Below are 17,064 nucleotides of genomic sequence, written 5' to 3'. Positions count from 1 at the left end.
AAACCCTGCAGAAAAATTTACAGGATAATGAAACAGAAGCAACATTTTGCCCTCACAAAGAGAACCTTTCATTATTTATGAGGATTTTGATTGTAGATCCATTTAAACGTCACCCTTTTTCTCCAAAGATTAAACATAATTTTAAAAAGTCTCAAAATCAATAATCCTCTGACCCAGGAGGATGGTGTGAGCAGAGCTTAGTAATGTTGTTGGAGGTGGGGGGGGGGGGGGTGGCTTAACCAACTACCCCCTCAGTCTATTATGACTTTTCATTCGAGTGAAACACGAATGTCTGCAGATGGCGTGATTGTAGTATATGAACAAAAATGCGGGAGGAACTCAGCCAGTCTCGCAGCGTTGACTGGAGTTGAAGATAGTTAACCAACATTTCAGGCCTGAGCCCTTCTTCAAGGTATGAATAAAAAGCAGACAGGCACCCGAGTAAAAACGCTGGGGAGAAGGGAAGAAAGGGCAGGGGGTGGAGGACAGACCAACAGAGAATAGGCGATAATTGGGCATGGACAGGAGGTCAGAGGAAGAAAGGTGAGAATTGATTGAGGGAGGGGATGGCTTTGTGAATGGAGAGCTGGAGGAAAGGAAACCAGGGGAAAGAGAGAGAGAGAGAGAGAGGAAAAGAGAAATGGGGACAGGGAAGGGAGTAACAGAAAACAGAGAAGTTCATGTTAATGTCATCTGGTTGGAGGGGGTACCCTGTTGGAAGTTGAGGTGACGTTCCTCCAATTTGCAGGTGGTCTCAGACTGGCAGTGCATGAGACCATGGACAGATACATCAGCAATGGAATGGGATGGGGAATTGAAATGGGTGGCTATTGGGAAATCCACATTATTGCAACAGGCAGAGCCGAGGTGCTCAGCAAAGCAATCTCCCAGTCTGACCCCAGTCTCTCCAATGCAGAGGAGAACAAAATGGGAGCACCAGTTGCAGTAGATGACCCCTGCATTATTCACATGAAATGTTGCTTCACTTGGAAGGGTGTTTGGGGCCTGGAATGGTGCTGAGGGAGGAGGTGTGGGTGCAAGTGAAGCATCTCCTGTGTTCACAGGTGTTGGTGCCAAAGAGGACAATTAGTGGCAAGTGAGCAGTGGACAAGGGAATCATGGAGGGAGCGGTCCCTGCAGAAGGCAGAGTGGGAGGAGAGGGGAAGATGTGTCTGGTGGTGGCAAAATGGAGGAGGAGGATATGTTGGACACAGAGGCATGTGGAGTTGTAGGTGAGGATGAGGGGAATCCAGTCCTTGTTGCATGTGAGGGCAGAGGGGCCCAGGGCAATGATGTGTGGGCAATGGAGGATATGTGAGTGAGGACCGAATTGATGGTGGTAGAGGGAAAGCCACATTGTTTGAAGAAGTTAGGTTTCTCAGATGATCTTGCAAGGAAGATAATTCAAGATAATTATGGATTAGGATAGGTCTGGTCCTCGGGTTTTTTTTAATTTGAATTAATTTTTAAAATTTAAACAGGCAGCACAGTTGGTATATAGTGATTAGAGCAACTCCTTTACGGTGCCAGCAATCAGGACTTGGGTCTGAATCCCGTGCTGTCTGGAAGGAGTTTGTACATTCTCCCCATGACTGCATGGGTTTTCTCTGGGGGCTCCGGTTTCTACCCACTGTTCAAAACGTACCGGGGTGTGGTCAGTTGGGTGTAAATTGGCCTGCGTGGGCTGAAATGTCCTGTTACTGTTCTGTATGTCTAAATTTATAATTATGGATTAGGATGGTCTGGTCCTCAGACTGAGAGGCCAATTTTTAAGAAATGAGAAAGGATCCAGAAAGTGTAAATAAGTGGCAAGGATGTGTATAGTAAGTAGAATGGCCTCAAAGGCAAAATTCTGAGAATACAAAATTTGTACTACTGGCCAGGATTAAAGGCTAAATTAACAGGCATAAGGAACCTTGGTTCTCAAAGGATATTAGGAAGGTAGGTTAGGTATTAGGAAGGTTAAGAGGAAGGTAGAAGTACAGAGCAGGTATCGGCCACAAGGAGTGAATGAGGTATTTGAGGAGTATAAAATAATGCAAGAACAACTTGTGAAGGAAATTGAGCTGGCTAAAGAAGACAAGGTTACTCCTTCAGACAAGGTGAAGGAAACATGTCAGGGCTTTTACAGGCATGTTTTGAGCAAAAGGATAGCAAGGGACGGAAATGGTCCTATTGAAAATCAGTGATTGACTACATATGAAAGCAGAAGAGATGGAGAAGACCTTAAATCTTTTTTGTATCAGTATTCCCTCAGGAAACTTGCAGAGAGTTGTGGGAAGAGAGGGAAACAAGCAGTGAGATTATGGAACCAACAAAGATGAAAAAGGAGGAGGCACTTGCTGTCTTAAAGTAACTAAGGATGCATAAATTCTCCAGGCCTGACAAGATATTTACTCTGACCTTGAGGGAGGCTAGTGTAGAAATTTCAGGGGAGCTGGCTGATATATTTAAAATATCTTTAGCCACAGGTGAGGTGCCAGAGGATTGGCGGGTAGCTCATGTTGTTTTGTTGTTTAAATAAGGCTCCAAAAATAACCCAAGATATTATCGACTGGTGAGCCTGATGCAGTAGTAGGTAAAGTTATTGGAAGATGTTCAAAGAGATCAGATATTCAAGTATTTGGATAGTCAACATGGCTTTGTGAATGGTAGGTCATGATTAACAAATCTTATAGAGTTGTTTCAAGTAGGTTGCCAGGAGGGCTGATGAAGGAAAAGCTGTGGATAAGGCCTTTGACAAGGTTCCACATGGGAGGTTAGTCAGGAAGGTTCAATCACTTCGTATTTTTGTTGAGGTAGTAAACTGGATTTGATATTAGCTTTGTGAGAGAAGCCAAAGAGTGGTGTCACTCAGACTGGAGGCTTGTGACTGGTGATACCCCTGGGGTTCAGTGTTGGGTCCATTACACCATAAGACATAGAAACAGAAATAAGCCTTTCAGCCCATCAAATCTGCCCCACAATTTAATCATGAGCTGATCCATTTCCCCACTCAGCCCCACTGCCCGGCCTTCTCCCCATAACCTTTGATGCCCTGGCTCATCAAGAACCTATCAATCTCCGCCTTTGGTATTGTGATTTGTCATCTCTGTTGATGATCTGGTAAATTGGATCAGATGAAATAAAGAGGACAAGGTCATGGACTTGTCTTTCATGTTGTTTCACTCACAACTTGCCACAAAGCCAGTCCGGAAGTTCTGTCCTTGACCCAACATCTCTCAGAGGTGATGCCAGAAAACCAGTCAGAGTGAAGCTCACTGAAAGCCTGACGTCAAGTGCATCTTGTGCTCTTGCTGCCTTAGGTATTGTTCAGTAGAGAGGTCATTTTGGGGTTGTGGAGGTTGTGACGTGGGGTGCCCTAAGGATTAGAGTGGGGGGAACAGCTGTTCACAATCTACCACAATGATTTGGATGTGACACGGAGAATACATTTGAATTTGATGGCAAGGCTCTTTGTGAAGATTTAGAGAGGCTTCAGAGGGGTATATGAGGTGAAGAGAATCAGAGGAGCGTGCAACATCTGTACAAGCAATGGCTGACCCTGCGAAAGAGAGATGAAAGTCTCACTCCCGCATCGATGCCGTCTGAAGACGGCATAAAAATATAATTGAAGGCCCCAACAACCCACACTCCTCTGCTCATCATCTTTCAGCTACTTCCATCGGGGAAGAGATCCAGGAGGATCAAAGCACCACCAGGCTGAGGAACAGCTTCTTCCCACGGGCAGTGAGGACGCTGAACGACCATAGGAACTGGTCACATTAACCAACCGAGACTGTCGGAGATACATGAGACAACCTTTATTTATTTGTACATGAATACTTATCCTGCGTATGTATTGTTTGCGTGTGTGCAATGTCTGGTTTGTGTCTACATGTTTTGCATTGAGGACCGGAGAACACTATTTCATTGGGTTGTTCTTGTACAATCAGAAGATAATAAACTTGACTTGGAATGTGATGTGGAAAAATCTGAATGGTGTTGTTCAATGGGTCTTGAGTGACTTCAGATATGAATTGCTACAAGATAATGTGCAGATTCAAACAATTAGAAAGCAAAAGAGTTTGCTGGTCTTGGTTGCAATTGAACCTGAGTGCAAGGGCAGAAACCATTTGCTGCCATTTTGCAGAGTCCTGGTGAGCCTGCATCTGGAGGGCACGTGGTCTCTTGTCTGTCCATTTTTCAGTCCTGTTCTTTCATCTGATGGGCTGCAATATGTTGGGTGTGAAAGTTCTGTGGACAGTTTAATTTTCATCTCAATCTAGAGTTTGTTATTCAATGAAATTTAGGAAAAAGAGACAAATCCAGTAGCATTTTTTGGTTTATTACAGTCCTGTTAACCTCTCTTGATCTCATTCATGCATTAAAATTCTCTCCTCACCGATCCCTCTTTCTAACCCCGGTTAGACAGCTATGAGTCTAATTACATATACCCCTGAACATTGGCTTGTCCATCAACAACATTTCAACAACTTGGATACAAAGAAACCAACGTGCCTCCTTGCAAAAATTAATGATAAGACAAATTAAGGCTTCCTTTCATATTTCTATATCAAAAAACAAAATGTTTTGCCAATCATTTATTTTGGAAAACCTGAATTCACAAGAAATAGATCTGCAAATAAATATGTTTTGCCAAATGGTCATAAAATGTGTCTGGATTGAGCTGATTACCTTAGTTTAAATAATAAAGAATGTGCCTGCCTGCTTTTTGCTCAACAAGGGCTCAGGTCAAAACATTGGTTATTTATCTTTACCTCTTGCGGCTGCTGTGAGACCGGCTGATTTCCTCCAGCAATTTTGCTTTATAATATAATGACAACATCTGCAGATTTTCGAGTTTTACCCCACCTTTGTTCATGCTGTCAGTTCTGAATGGGTTTGTGCACAGCAGATGCTTTGAAATCAATAACAATTGATGTGGGAACTAATTCAGCTGGATCCAGTGGTATTTAAATCCACCAAATCCACACTTGCTTCTGAGCAACTCCAGAGTCAATTAGTCTTCATATTCACACAATAATGAGCTTCGGAGCAAGAAGGTTGTTGATCTGATGAGTCCACAGATATGTTAATGCACTCTCCAGCCAAATGGCATTAACATCAACTTTTCCAGTTTCTGCTAACCTGCTTTATTTCCCCCTCCCTTCCATCCCCTGTCTTCCATCCCTCAGCTGTCCACCCACCTGCTTCTCTATTCACTCAGCCATCCCCCCTCGCTCTGCTTGGTGCTGTGTTCTCCCTTCTCCTTTTACCTTCTGCCTTTGCAACCACGTTCCTTCCTCTTACCTTTTTATTCAGATGCCTGTTGACATTTTTTCATACTTTGTTGAAGGGCTCAAGCCTGAAACATTAATTATGTATTTTTATCTTTGCTACATAAAGGACACTATTTGCCCTGCTGCATTTCCCCAGCGCCGTGTTTTCACTATGTTAATGTACTGGTATGTTTCTCTTCAGAATGACATTGGAGGACAACGCGTTCTGGTCAATAAGTGGAGCACATTGATAAAGGCGAGACTGATCTGTTCAGTGATGGGACCCAATGGGATTGAGACACATTTTGATGAAATGGGTAATTATTATCCCTCCAGTTATGCCTCGCTGCACACATCCCCCACACCACACACAAATGTCACACATCAGAGAACATATGTTAAAGGTGAGGGGAAGCAAGTTTAAAGGGGATATGTGGATTAGGATTTTTTTAATAGAAAGAGTCCAGTGGGTGTCTGGAAAGCGCTGCCTGGAGAAGCAGTGGAAACAGATAGGATAGTAGCATCTAAGACGCTTTTGGATAGACACATGAATTTGCTTGGAATGGAGGGAGTTAGATAATATACAATCAGACGAGCCCTAGTTTAATCTGGCATTGTGTTCAGATAGAAGGGCCTCTTCCTGTGTTGTTTTGTGTTCAGTTCTGTTGGATTCTGTTTGGGAGCGAGTTTTGATGCAATCATTCCTTGTAAGACACCAGACCTGAATTATCACCCCACTGAATCGTGCATAACGAGAACATTCGGCCCATTGCAATGTTAATGCTTTTAGATCAGCAATTCTACCAACTTGCACTTGATACTGAAGTTAAATTTTGTTAAAGGGTGGGTTGGGCGGTGGGGAGGGGGTCTTGACTGAAATTTGACTTTCAAACTGCAAATTTGGGCTGGATTCCATCAGAACTACCCACTGAATTTTGTAAGTGCATTGCCTTCAGGTAACCATTCAATGATTTCCCTTCATATTCACAGGTCAGATTTGGGTACAGAGAATGTGTGTTTAAGAGTCAGACCAGCAAATAAACTTCCATTGTCAATCATTTTGTCCACTCTCATTATTTGCATTAGGACCATATTCCTTTCGTGCCTTGTTAATGTTAGTATCTCTCTAAACAATAGTATCAGATTCCACCACCTCTTCTGAGAGAGAGTTCCATGGTCTGTGTTTAAAAAAAACCTCATCCTTAAAATCCCGTCAAACCACCTTTGTTCTGTGCCACCTTGTGTTTGATACCCCTTCTAAGGGACAATATTCTAGATATGTTATCTGTGCCTCTCATAATCTTATAACCCTATCTCCCCATAGCTAAAGCCCTCTAATCCAGGAAACACCCTGTTGAATCTCCTCTGCACTCTCTTCAGTGCAACCAATCGTTTCTGGAGTGTGGTGACCAGAACTGCAGCAATAACCTAAGTGCAAACAAACCAGTACATTATAAAATTGTAATATTTCATCCTGACTCTTATATTCTATGCCTTGCCCAATGAAGATGAGCATCAATAAAATATATGCCTTTAGTAAAGTAAAAGCATTATTTAAAATGCCTTCAACCCTTTCACATAGAGGTGTGAGGGCATATGGAACATGTTGACCAAGGAATGTGGAGAGAACGGGACAATGATGGATGTTGACCAGACATTTGGCCATGGGTTTAGAGAGGGATATGGGCCAAAAGAGCAGTTTCATGTTTTTTAACTCCATGACTAACCTCTTAGTCGTTCCATTAATCCCTGTAACCTGCACAGATCCTTACAACCTCTTGCCCTCTGACATTCGTGGGCACCTTGAAGAGAATAAAGTGTGCGGCTTCTTCAGCTCTCACACACCACCTACAGAGAAGGAGCAAAAAACCAGCCCTATCTTCCGATAGACTACTATTTACCCACCACAAATTGAAAAGGTGGTCTGTTTTGCTCTGGTGTGAAGAAAATCAAGCTCATTCAAATTTATTGTCACATTATACCAATTACAGTGAAAAGGGTTCTTCCATGAGTGGTCTAGTAAGTCAACCCTAATATGTATTCACCAATAAAAAAATAGCAAGGCAAGAGCACAGTCAGAGAACATAGGGATACAGTGAGAGAGGTCAATTAGCACAAAGCATGAGAGTACCTTTGTGGGGTTCATACAGGAACCTGATGGCTGCAGGGAAGAAATTGTCTTTGAGAGTGTTACTAAATGATTTCACAGTCTTGAGCCTTGACCCCAATGGGAGGATGGAGAAGAGTGTGTGACTGGGGTGTGATATGGGGTCCAGTGTGTCAATTACCTTTCTTGGGCAGTGGAAGATGTAGGTGTACTGAGCTACATTCACCACCATCTGTGGCTGCTTTTGATCTTGAGAAGAGCAACTTCAATTTGCTTTCAATGGTCTACCTGTTGAAGTTGTTGAGAGATGAGGGGGACAGCCCAAACTTCCTGAGTCTTCATACAAAGTAAACTATCAAGAAATCAAGGACTGATGGTTGAGCAGGTTGAGCAGTGGGAGAATGGTCAATGTTGCTGGCCGGAACCTTTGCCCTCACACCAATACTACTTGACCTGCTGATTTCCTCCAGTGGGTTGTGAGTTGCTCCAGATTCCAGCACCTGCAATGTTTGGGGGAATTTGGGGGTGTTCTGTCATTTCCAACTTAAGCCGCAACCAGCTGGCAGTGGGAAAATGAAGCTTATTTTGATGGTCTAATAATTGGACTAAACTCTCTGTGTTTAATGTATCACGTTCAGGCTGTCTGGCCAAACAATCTGGTCTTGTGGGTCCATTTAAAATGATTTGTTAAATCTCTCCCAGGTCTTGCAGGGTCAAATCATCCTCCTGTTCATTTCGTTCTTCACTATTCTACACAAGACTCTCCATAAAGAGTTGACATGTTTCAATGGCCACAGTATTTAAATTTATAATTTTAGACATAGAGCACGGTAACAAGCCCGTTTAGCCCACGAGCCTGTATCACCCAATTAACCTGCATCCAGCTATGTTTCAAAACTGGAGCTCCCTGGGAAAACCCGTGCAGACACGAGAAGAATGTACAAACTCCTTACAGACAGCACGGTCCCAATCGCTGGCGCTGTAACAGTGTTGTGCTAACGGTTACACCAACCGTGCCACCCTTCAATAAAAACTGTTGCATATTCCAAATACCATGACCACATTCAAGTTATGTTTAAATGTCGCAAGATTTTCACCAGCCTCTAAAATGTTCAGTTTAGTGCCTCCTATGCGAAAAATACATTTTCTCATCTCTCCTCTGAAATTCTGCTTCTGCGGTTTGACATTTGCAGAAGGAGACACCACTTGATGCAAAATTAATTCTACCTGTTTTTCTGTTTTACAGAGGATGTGTTTCTGTTGCAGACCAGAGATCACAGAAACCCAGATGTCTATATCTTGTTCACAACTACAAGGTAAAAAGCCATCTCTTGAATGTAGAATTTGGCCCACTCTGTGCTGAACACAATGGCAAATTAAACTAAATCTTTGCACTTTCATGTGTCTATCTGGAAGCCTCTTACATTTTACTGTCATATCTGCTTCCACCTCTATCCACCTCATTCCAGGCATCCACCACTCTCTCTAGAAAAAAAATTCTTGCTCGACATATACCCAATTCACCTGAAATGCATGTCCCCTCGTATGTGACACTTTTAACACGAGGAACAGATTCTGATTGTCCACTCAATCAATGTCTCCTCATGATTTTATATCCCTCTATTAGGACTCCCCTTAGCCTCCTTTTGATGTCAGGATATCAAATTGAGCAAATCAATTTTTTTTGGATGGCGAGTTTGGTGACCAGAGACGTTTTGCAGGGATAGTTTCTGGGACCCCTGCTCTTGGAGATTTTTTATAAATGACATGAATGAAGAAGGTTGAATTTGAAGGTGGTGTCCATGATTAATGGCAGATTTCTTGAGCTTGAGGTTTCAGAGATCTTGGGGTCCAAGACCATAGATCCCCCAAAGCTGCCAAACAAATTGATAGATGGTCAAGAAAGTATATATGTGTGGCCTTCATTAGTCAGAGGATCGAGTTCAAGAGCCACGAGGTAGTGTTACGGCTCCATAAAGCACTGGTTCAACCACACTTAAGAGATTTGTGTTCATTTCTGTTTGCCTCGTTATAGGAAGAATGTCGCTTTAGAGAGAGTGCAGAAAGGATTTACCAGGATACTGCCTGGATGAATTAACATGCCTTTCTCCTTGTGGCGATGGTCGATGAGACAACTCATCTTATACAGAGTGTATAAGAGGTCTACAAGAGGCAAAGATGGAGTGGGGAGTCAACATCTTTTCCAAGGGTGGCGAGGGCCAATAATAGAAGGCATCCATTTAAGGTGTGTAGAGGAAAGTTCAGGGGAGGTGTAGATTCTTTTCACATGGAGTGGTAATGCCTGGATGCATTGCTGGGGCTGGTGGTCCAGGCTGGAACAATAGGGGCATTTTAAATATTCTTGGATAGACACATGAATGAAAGAAAAATGGAGGGTTATGGGTATGAGGATGGGAAGACTTGTGTGTATTGTCACATTATGGGCTGAAGGGCCTTTGATGTACTACTCTATGTTCTATATTTACATAGTAGTGAAAAAAAAATTAAATGCAATTATAGAGATGGTGGACAAATTTCTCGGCATATAAAGCCTCAAGGGCTTGAGATGTAGGGTCAGCCATGATTATTTTTAATGATTGTGCAAGCTTGAAGGGCTGAATGGTCTCTTCTGATTTCTATTTGATAAGTTTCTCTTTAGTAAAATCCGTGAATTATTGCAAATTGATAATCTGATAATTATCAGATCCCCATCATTTTCCTTGAAAATCCTATGTTGTGTAAATATCTGTATGCAATCCATCCAACAGAACGATTCCTTTAGAACCAACTTTGTGTCAGACCTGGCCAGTTCCAATATACAATCATCCATTTCTACCACTGCTTCTACCTTTTTTGCCTCTCTCTTTATCCCCCCTTGGGGATTTCCAGTATTCCCCTTCCATCCATCTTGTCCCTTTGCTTTTCTCTCTCTCTCTCTCCCTCTCTCTCTCTCTCGTGAAGTTGTTGAGACACTTGGTTGCATCCAGTCCCTTCCACGCTTAGCAACTTAAATGTGTTTGCTTTCTCACCGTTCTGATGAAGGACACAGACATGAAATGTTGACTTTATTTCTCCTCGCATATCTGCTCGACCTGTTAAGTTCTCAGCTCTTCCTGTCATGCTGTCTGTGCGACCTGTTGTTTTAAAAGGGTCCTGCCTGTGCTGTTGGAGTGCTAGACTGGAACCATCCTCTGAGAGGATCCCCTTTGCACAATGTCCTTCACCACCACACCTTACATCCCCACCACTTCACTCCAGAGACTATTTCAACATCCACCTCCCCTTCATCCATCCCTGAGGCTGTCTGTAGTAAACCTTTCCCAATACTGAAGATAACCCCAAACGCTATCCCCTCACCTAGAGAAACCATGCCCCCTCGCTCAACCTCCCAAATTGATGTGCTTTTTAAATATTTATCTAATGGCCTGATATTTAGATCAGTGCATAGTTAAAACTGAGCAAAGGTTTCAATGAAAGGAAAGGAAACAGTTTTACTGAATCTTCATTTCTCTGTGTTCGATCGTCCTTCTAATTGAAACTCCTATGTTACTGCTGCTCAGGGAAACTTGAGCCCTGAAGCACTTTCCATCACTTGGTCCATTGCAGACTCATAACATTCCTGGGATTATTTCTCTTTGCTTCTGACTTTGGTTTCATTTCCCGGCCAATGTCAGGAGTCGGAGCAGAACTGGAAATGTCCTAACCACTTTTTGCAATGTGGGTTGTCACCCACTCTCACGAAAGCCCAGAGCTCACAGCATTTGATTTGACAGTAAAGCCTGTCTTGGCTTCTCACTGATCTTCCCCTCTGGACCCCCGAGATTGTACAATAAATAACGCTGTTAGTTCTGATGTGAATCAGCTGTGAGTCTGTGAGGGTGTTCCCCACGGGAGCGTGACTGCAATCTCAGGAAGCTATCTGCCCGTGGCTCGTTCGGGGAAAATGCATCAAAGGACAATCCATTCTCCTTTTAATCCAGAAGAAAATGGAAAATAAGTTAATGAAGTGGCCTCAGAGCCCTCTGGAACTAACATCCACCCATTGCAAAATGAAGCCATAATGAGATGGCATCGTACAGAAAGTGTCGAGACTCCTGATGTACAAGCAAGAATGAGATTAATTTTAAACTCCACTGACTCAATAGTGCCAAAATAATCATGTAATGGTTGTGACAAGGCACGCCATCCAGCCCGTTGAGTCCCTTTGTTGAACAATCCCATTAGTCCTTGCTCTTTCCCAAGGACCTTGCTCGTGACTTGCCCCCAAGTGTAGATGCTATTCTTTTCCGACAGCCCGAATGACTTATTTCCTGAAGAGTTTTGTATCAAAACCACTTCCTGTGAGAAAGGTGATTGCTTCCCATACACACAAAGCACTGTTTGGTGTCTGTGGGAAGATCTGATCCGAGTGAACAGTTGACCATTAGTTATAATTATTTCAACTCGTGTCCGTGGGAAAAGATAACTCACTAGCTGAAGTTCCTGCTGCAAATAGTTAAGTGATTATTGATTTTTGAAGCTGATTAGTTGTCATCGTTTGGAGCCGTAACCCTGGCCGGTGTCCAATGATAAGGTTGGTCTCACGTCCCAGAATTCCGCAACCCACATTCTGGACTTGAAAATTGCAGCTTTTCCTTTACCAGAATTCATCCTTTTCCCAATTTTCTTTTTGTGTCCATCTGTCTCATCTCAAAAGCAAGAAGAGAAGGTGCTCGAAATTGATGGCATGTCAGGTATCATCCATAGAGGGAGAACATGGGACAGGAACAGGTCCTTTGGCCCATCATATCTTTGCTGACCATGATGCACTTCTCCCTGCTCATGATCCACATTCCTCTATTCCCTGACTTTTTTAAATGTTGTGCTGTATGTGCAAGCATACCTCCCATAGCAGTGTGTTTCAGGAACCTATCACCGTCTGGGTCAAAAGAAAAGAAGTTGCGCATAAACCTCCATTAGACTATCTCCCCTCTTACCTTAAACCTCCACTTTCCCATATTTTGGGTCCAGTGACCATAATATCATTAGTTTCATTAATTATGGAGAAGGACAGGTCTAGTCTTCGAGTTCTGAATTGGAGAAAGGCTCATTTTGAGGAAATGAGGAAGGATCTCGGAAGAATCAATAGGAGTAAGTTATTTTCTGGCAAGGATGCATCCAGCAGGGGGAAGGCCTTCAAGGACAACATTTGGAGAGTGCAAAGATTGCATGTTCCTACTAGCAATAAAGGCAAAATTAACAGGCATAAGGAACTTTGATTTTTAAGGGAGATTGGAGAGCTGGTAAAGAAAAGGAGGGGTCTACATATGCAGTATGGGCAACAAGGAGCAAGTCAGCTACTTACAGAGCATGGAAAATGTAAGAGAATGCTTAAGAAGAAAATTAGGAAGGCAAAAAGAAGATATGAAGGTGTTTTGGCAGATAACTTGAGGGGTAAATCCAAGTATATTAAAAGTAAAGGGATAGCAAGGGACAAAATTTGACCCTTAGAAAATCAGAGTGGTCAACTATGTGTTGAGTCTTGCGAAATGGGAGAAACCTTGAACAATTTTTTTGCGTCAGTATTCACGCAGGAAACTGGCAAAGTGAATAAGGATGGAAGGGAAACAAATTGAAGTGTCATGGAACATAGGGAGTTTAATGTGAAGGAGGTGATAGCTGCCTTCCAATGAATAAAGGTAGCTAAATCCCCTGGACTGGATATGATATCTCCCCCCCCCACCCCCCCCCCCCACCCACCTTGAGGGAGATTTACTGAAATTACAGGGCCCCTGGCGGATATATTCAATATGTCCTTAGTCACAGGGAATTGCCAGAGGATTGGCGGGTGGCTCATGTTGTCCTGTTGTTTAAGGGCTCCAAAAGTAAACCAGGCAATTAAAGGCCAATGAATCTGACGTCGGTAATATGTAAATTATTTGAAGGATTTCTGAGAGATAGGATATATAGATATTTGGACCATCATCAGCTGATTTCGGGAAGTCTGTGTATGGTGTTTTACAAATCTGGTAGAGTTTTCTGAGGAAGTTACCAAGAAGGTTGTGAATGTTGTCTATATGGACTTTACTAAGGCCTTTGACAAGGTTCCACATGAGAGGTTGGTTCAGAAGGTTAGGTCACTAGGTATACATAGAGAGATTGTAAATTGGATTCAAAATTGGCTTGGTGGAAGAAATCAGAGAGTGGTGGTGGATGGTTGCCTCAGGGATCTGTGTTTGACCATTAGTGCTTGTTATCTATATAAATGATCTAGATGATAACATGGTGAATTGGATCAGCAAGTTCATTGATGACACAAAGATAGGAGGCATAGTGGACTGTGAGGAAGATTTTCAAAGCTTGCAGAGGGATCTGGACAACTGGGAAATTGGGCCAGTAAATGGCTGATGGAATTTAATGCAGATAAGTGTGAGGTGTTGCACTTTGGAAAAACAAATCAGGGTAGACTTGTCTCTTCTATTTGACCTCCCATAATGCAATAGCTTACACATCCGGATTGAATTCCATTGCCATTTCTCTGCTCATCTCTCCATGTGTCTACATCCTGCTGAATCAAATGTTGTATCCAATCTATCAAAGCTCTGTGATTCTAATCTTCTGGATAAGGGTCCTTGTCAAAAGGATGTGTTCACTTCCTTGAAGAACTCAATTGCTAATGCTTCAGGCTACATCTGAACTCAAAAGTTCGAAAACTGGAATATTTCATGTTGCAGAGAAGAGGGAGATATGGTAAAGACATGAGGAATGTCTGTGATGGAATGGAGATGGGAGGGTATATGATGCTGGCTGAGCGAGGGGTCAAGGGTTGTTAACCCCAGTGGATCTGCCTGCAGAACATGCAAATCAGAGGGTGAGGTTAGCTACCTGTAATTGTGGCATTCAAGTTGAATGCCAAGGGATGTAACAAACCAAATCAGAAGTTGGAGAATTGTTCCTCGAGTAACATTGGGATTTTCTTGGAAATTACATGAGGTTAAAGATGTATTGGCCAACTAGGAATGAGATGGAGAATTGTGACAGATGATTGGAAGGTCAAGTTCACTGTTGTGGTTAGAATGGAAGTTTTCTCTAAAGCAACTACCCAAACTCTTCATTTGGTTTCTCCCGTACAGCAGAGATCACTATGAATATTGAATAAGTAGACGGAGTTGAAAGTAGGCCCAGTGAACTGTTGCTTCGTCTAGAAGGACCATTTGGATTCCATAACAATCGGAAATGAGAAAGTAAATGGCAGATGGTTGTGTGGGGAAGGGCTGAGAGAAGGAATTATTCATCCTTCAGATGAAAACGAGAAAGAATAGAAAGGAAGATACATGAGTGAGTGGGTAGAAGGTGAATGTGATAGAAATGCTCCATGTGGAGTCTGCTGAGGAGACTTTGTTCTAATTGGGAGAAGTTCAGGAGAGCTCCCAACCTTCGGACAGTGTAATTTGTTCCCAATTAAATGAGTGCACTATGGGTCCCACAGTCTTTGCTGCATGTGGCAGGAGGCCTTTGGGGAGGATAGTGGGCTACTATCTATTTGTTCCAATGGAAAAAATCTCATTCCAAGTGCATTTCCTCAGTTTAGACTGGCAATGAACTAAGAATTTCCACAAGATGGTTGGATTGTTGCAGTTCTCAAGTATTCCATGCTCCCAGTTCATTTTCATTTGAGTGGGTCTGTTACTTTAAGCTGCAAGTTTGGGAGTTTGACTGTGAGCTGGCAGGCTCACAGTCAATGCATTCCTAAATTGGATACATCTGAAGAGAGAGGAAGTACAGAGGCCATGTGACCAGCAGATTAAAGTGACCAGCGTTTGAAACCGTATCTTTTGAAGGGATGCTGTGCTGAATGTGGCCTCGTGTGATAATAGACAATTTGTCAGGGGAATGAGTTGGGCCATTTTAAGGAGACAACACTTGAAGGGATGGAGTGCTGAAGGGCCTCATGCAGTGATGGACAATTTGTCTGATTTCCCCATGTTATAGGGGAAGGAGTGTACCACTCTGTGACCACTGTGGGGGTGAAATACTGCAATGCAGCTAACCCACAAAAGAGTAAATTGGAAGCTTTGTGACAATCCCTTGCTTCATGTCCCCAACACTAATAAAAGGGGAGTTTGGGTTGACACATCTGAAAAGGACATTTCTATGGAAGCATCTTGACGAGGATTTTGCCAATTTATAAACAGATTGTCACCCCAGTCTCGTCCATCTACTTTGTGAACTTCTTGGCCTCAATTTCAAGTCTATGTGTCAACACTGGATTTTCTGAAATTGAACTTGGAACTGTCTTTTGAGAATTGTGCCTGAGCTGTAGAGGCTTGGAGACTATTCCACACACATATTCCCGCATAGTTGGGGGTTAAGTAGTTAGTTTTAGATAAGGTTAGATCAAGTGTTATTATTGGTAATTATTTTAAATATAACACTGTCTGGGCTCATTTCCATTGCTGCTGTCTGGTACATAACATCAGGGAAATGGTAAAACACTTTTTCTCCACCTGATATTTGCCATGATAAAGTTGGTTTGGTTTGGGAGTCTTGCATGTCCTATCAACAGCACTTCCCAAATGTGATTTGGACCATTGCTGGGGATATTAACCTGGGATGTGATGTTCACATTGATTCATTGGTGGACCTGGAGATTTTTATGGATAAATGTTTCCATTGCCTTTGCTTGCTCAGTGTGGCTGTCATACATTATGCTTCATACTGAGTTTGAATCTTGATCCTGAGATAACCAACAGATGAAAAGTGTTTTCGGTGATCCTGGTTTTACAATTTAAGCCTTTGAATGTATGTTGAAACTGGATGATGAATTTTCCCTTTGACTTGTTTGTTGATCTGTGTGTTACAGCAACATATTCCAGGGCTATGCTGTTTGTCTTTACCACATGTCTACAATACGTGAAGTATTTAATGGACCCTATGCACACAAAGCAAGCCCTGAGTATCACTGGGGACCTTATGAGGGCAAGGTGCCTTACCCAAGACCAGGCAGTGTAAGTCAAGTTGCAGGCGATGAGCAGGGTGCAAGACCAGACCATGAGCTTATTGTCTGCTCCCACACTACTAACTTCTGTTAACAATTGTCAGCTTTGTAATCAAGTATCAAAGCATTCTCTCTGCTCCTGGTTGCTTTTACAAATTGGTAACTTGTCACTTTTGTGCTTGTACCTACATTTTGAAAGGTTTCGCTGAGGGCTCACAACTGCCCTTGAAATAGAAATGCAAGAAAATCTTTACTTTAGCCTGCTCCGAGTTTCATGCCACAGAAACTGCTCAGTGAGAGCGCTTCTTCCCATGGATTCCACACAGGCTTCTTGTCTTGAAGTCGTATGCTATGTGTATCTTTATTGTCTCGCAATCCAAAGCCACACTGCATTCTGCACGTGTCCTGTTAGCACCAGTTCCTCACTGCTCAGTGTCTGGTTCAGGCTCAGAATCTAAACTTACAGTTCCATCATTCAGGGTTGCACCAAGACATTGAGCAAACCCCATCATGTCAACTGAAAAAAAGAGGTACTTTAACCATACAAAAACTTGTGTTACACAAAGCAGTGTTTCTGACAGTTGTATGCTCTCAAATCAAATCCATACTGAAATTCCTGCCACAATAGTGACAGACTGAAGGAGCAGCATTGACCTTTTATTTAATGGGTTGATGGATTTACCTGAATGATACATGCCGGCCTGACCTGCAAACCCATT

General features: G+C 42.7%; 1 protein-coding gene across 3 annotated transcripts in view; it reads left to right on the top strand.

Annotated features, from left to right (window-relative positions):
• LOC138749001 (semaphorin-3E-like) overlaps positions 1 to 17,064 on the top strand; it is a 107,892-nt gene that overhangs the window by 72,662 nt on the left and 18,166 nt on the right. For all 3 annotated transcript variants that reach the window (XM_069910003.1, XM_069910002.1, XM_069910004.1), the window contains 3 exons: positions 5,464 to 5,578; positions 8,615 to 8,684; positions 16,211 to 16,355. In XM_069910003.1, coding sequence (XP_069766104.1) covers positions 5,464 to 5,578; positions 8,615 to 8,684; positions 16,211 to 16,355 — 330 coding nt within the window. The remainder of the gene's footprint in view (positions 1 to 5,463; positions 5,579 to 8,614; positions 8,685 to 16,210; positions 16,356 to 17,064) is intronic.

The sequence above is a fragment of the Narcine bancroftii genome, chromosome 13 (assembly GCF_036971445.1).
Source record: "Narcine bancroftii isolate sNarBan1 chromosome 13, sNarBan1.hap1, whole genome shotgun sequence".
Taxonomy (NCBI): Eukaryota; Metazoa; Chordata; class Chondrichthyes; order Torpediniformes; family Narcinidae; genus Narcine; species Narcine bancroftii.
Note: the sequence above shows the minus strand (reverse complement) of the source record. Positions and strands in the feature narration are given on the sequence as shown.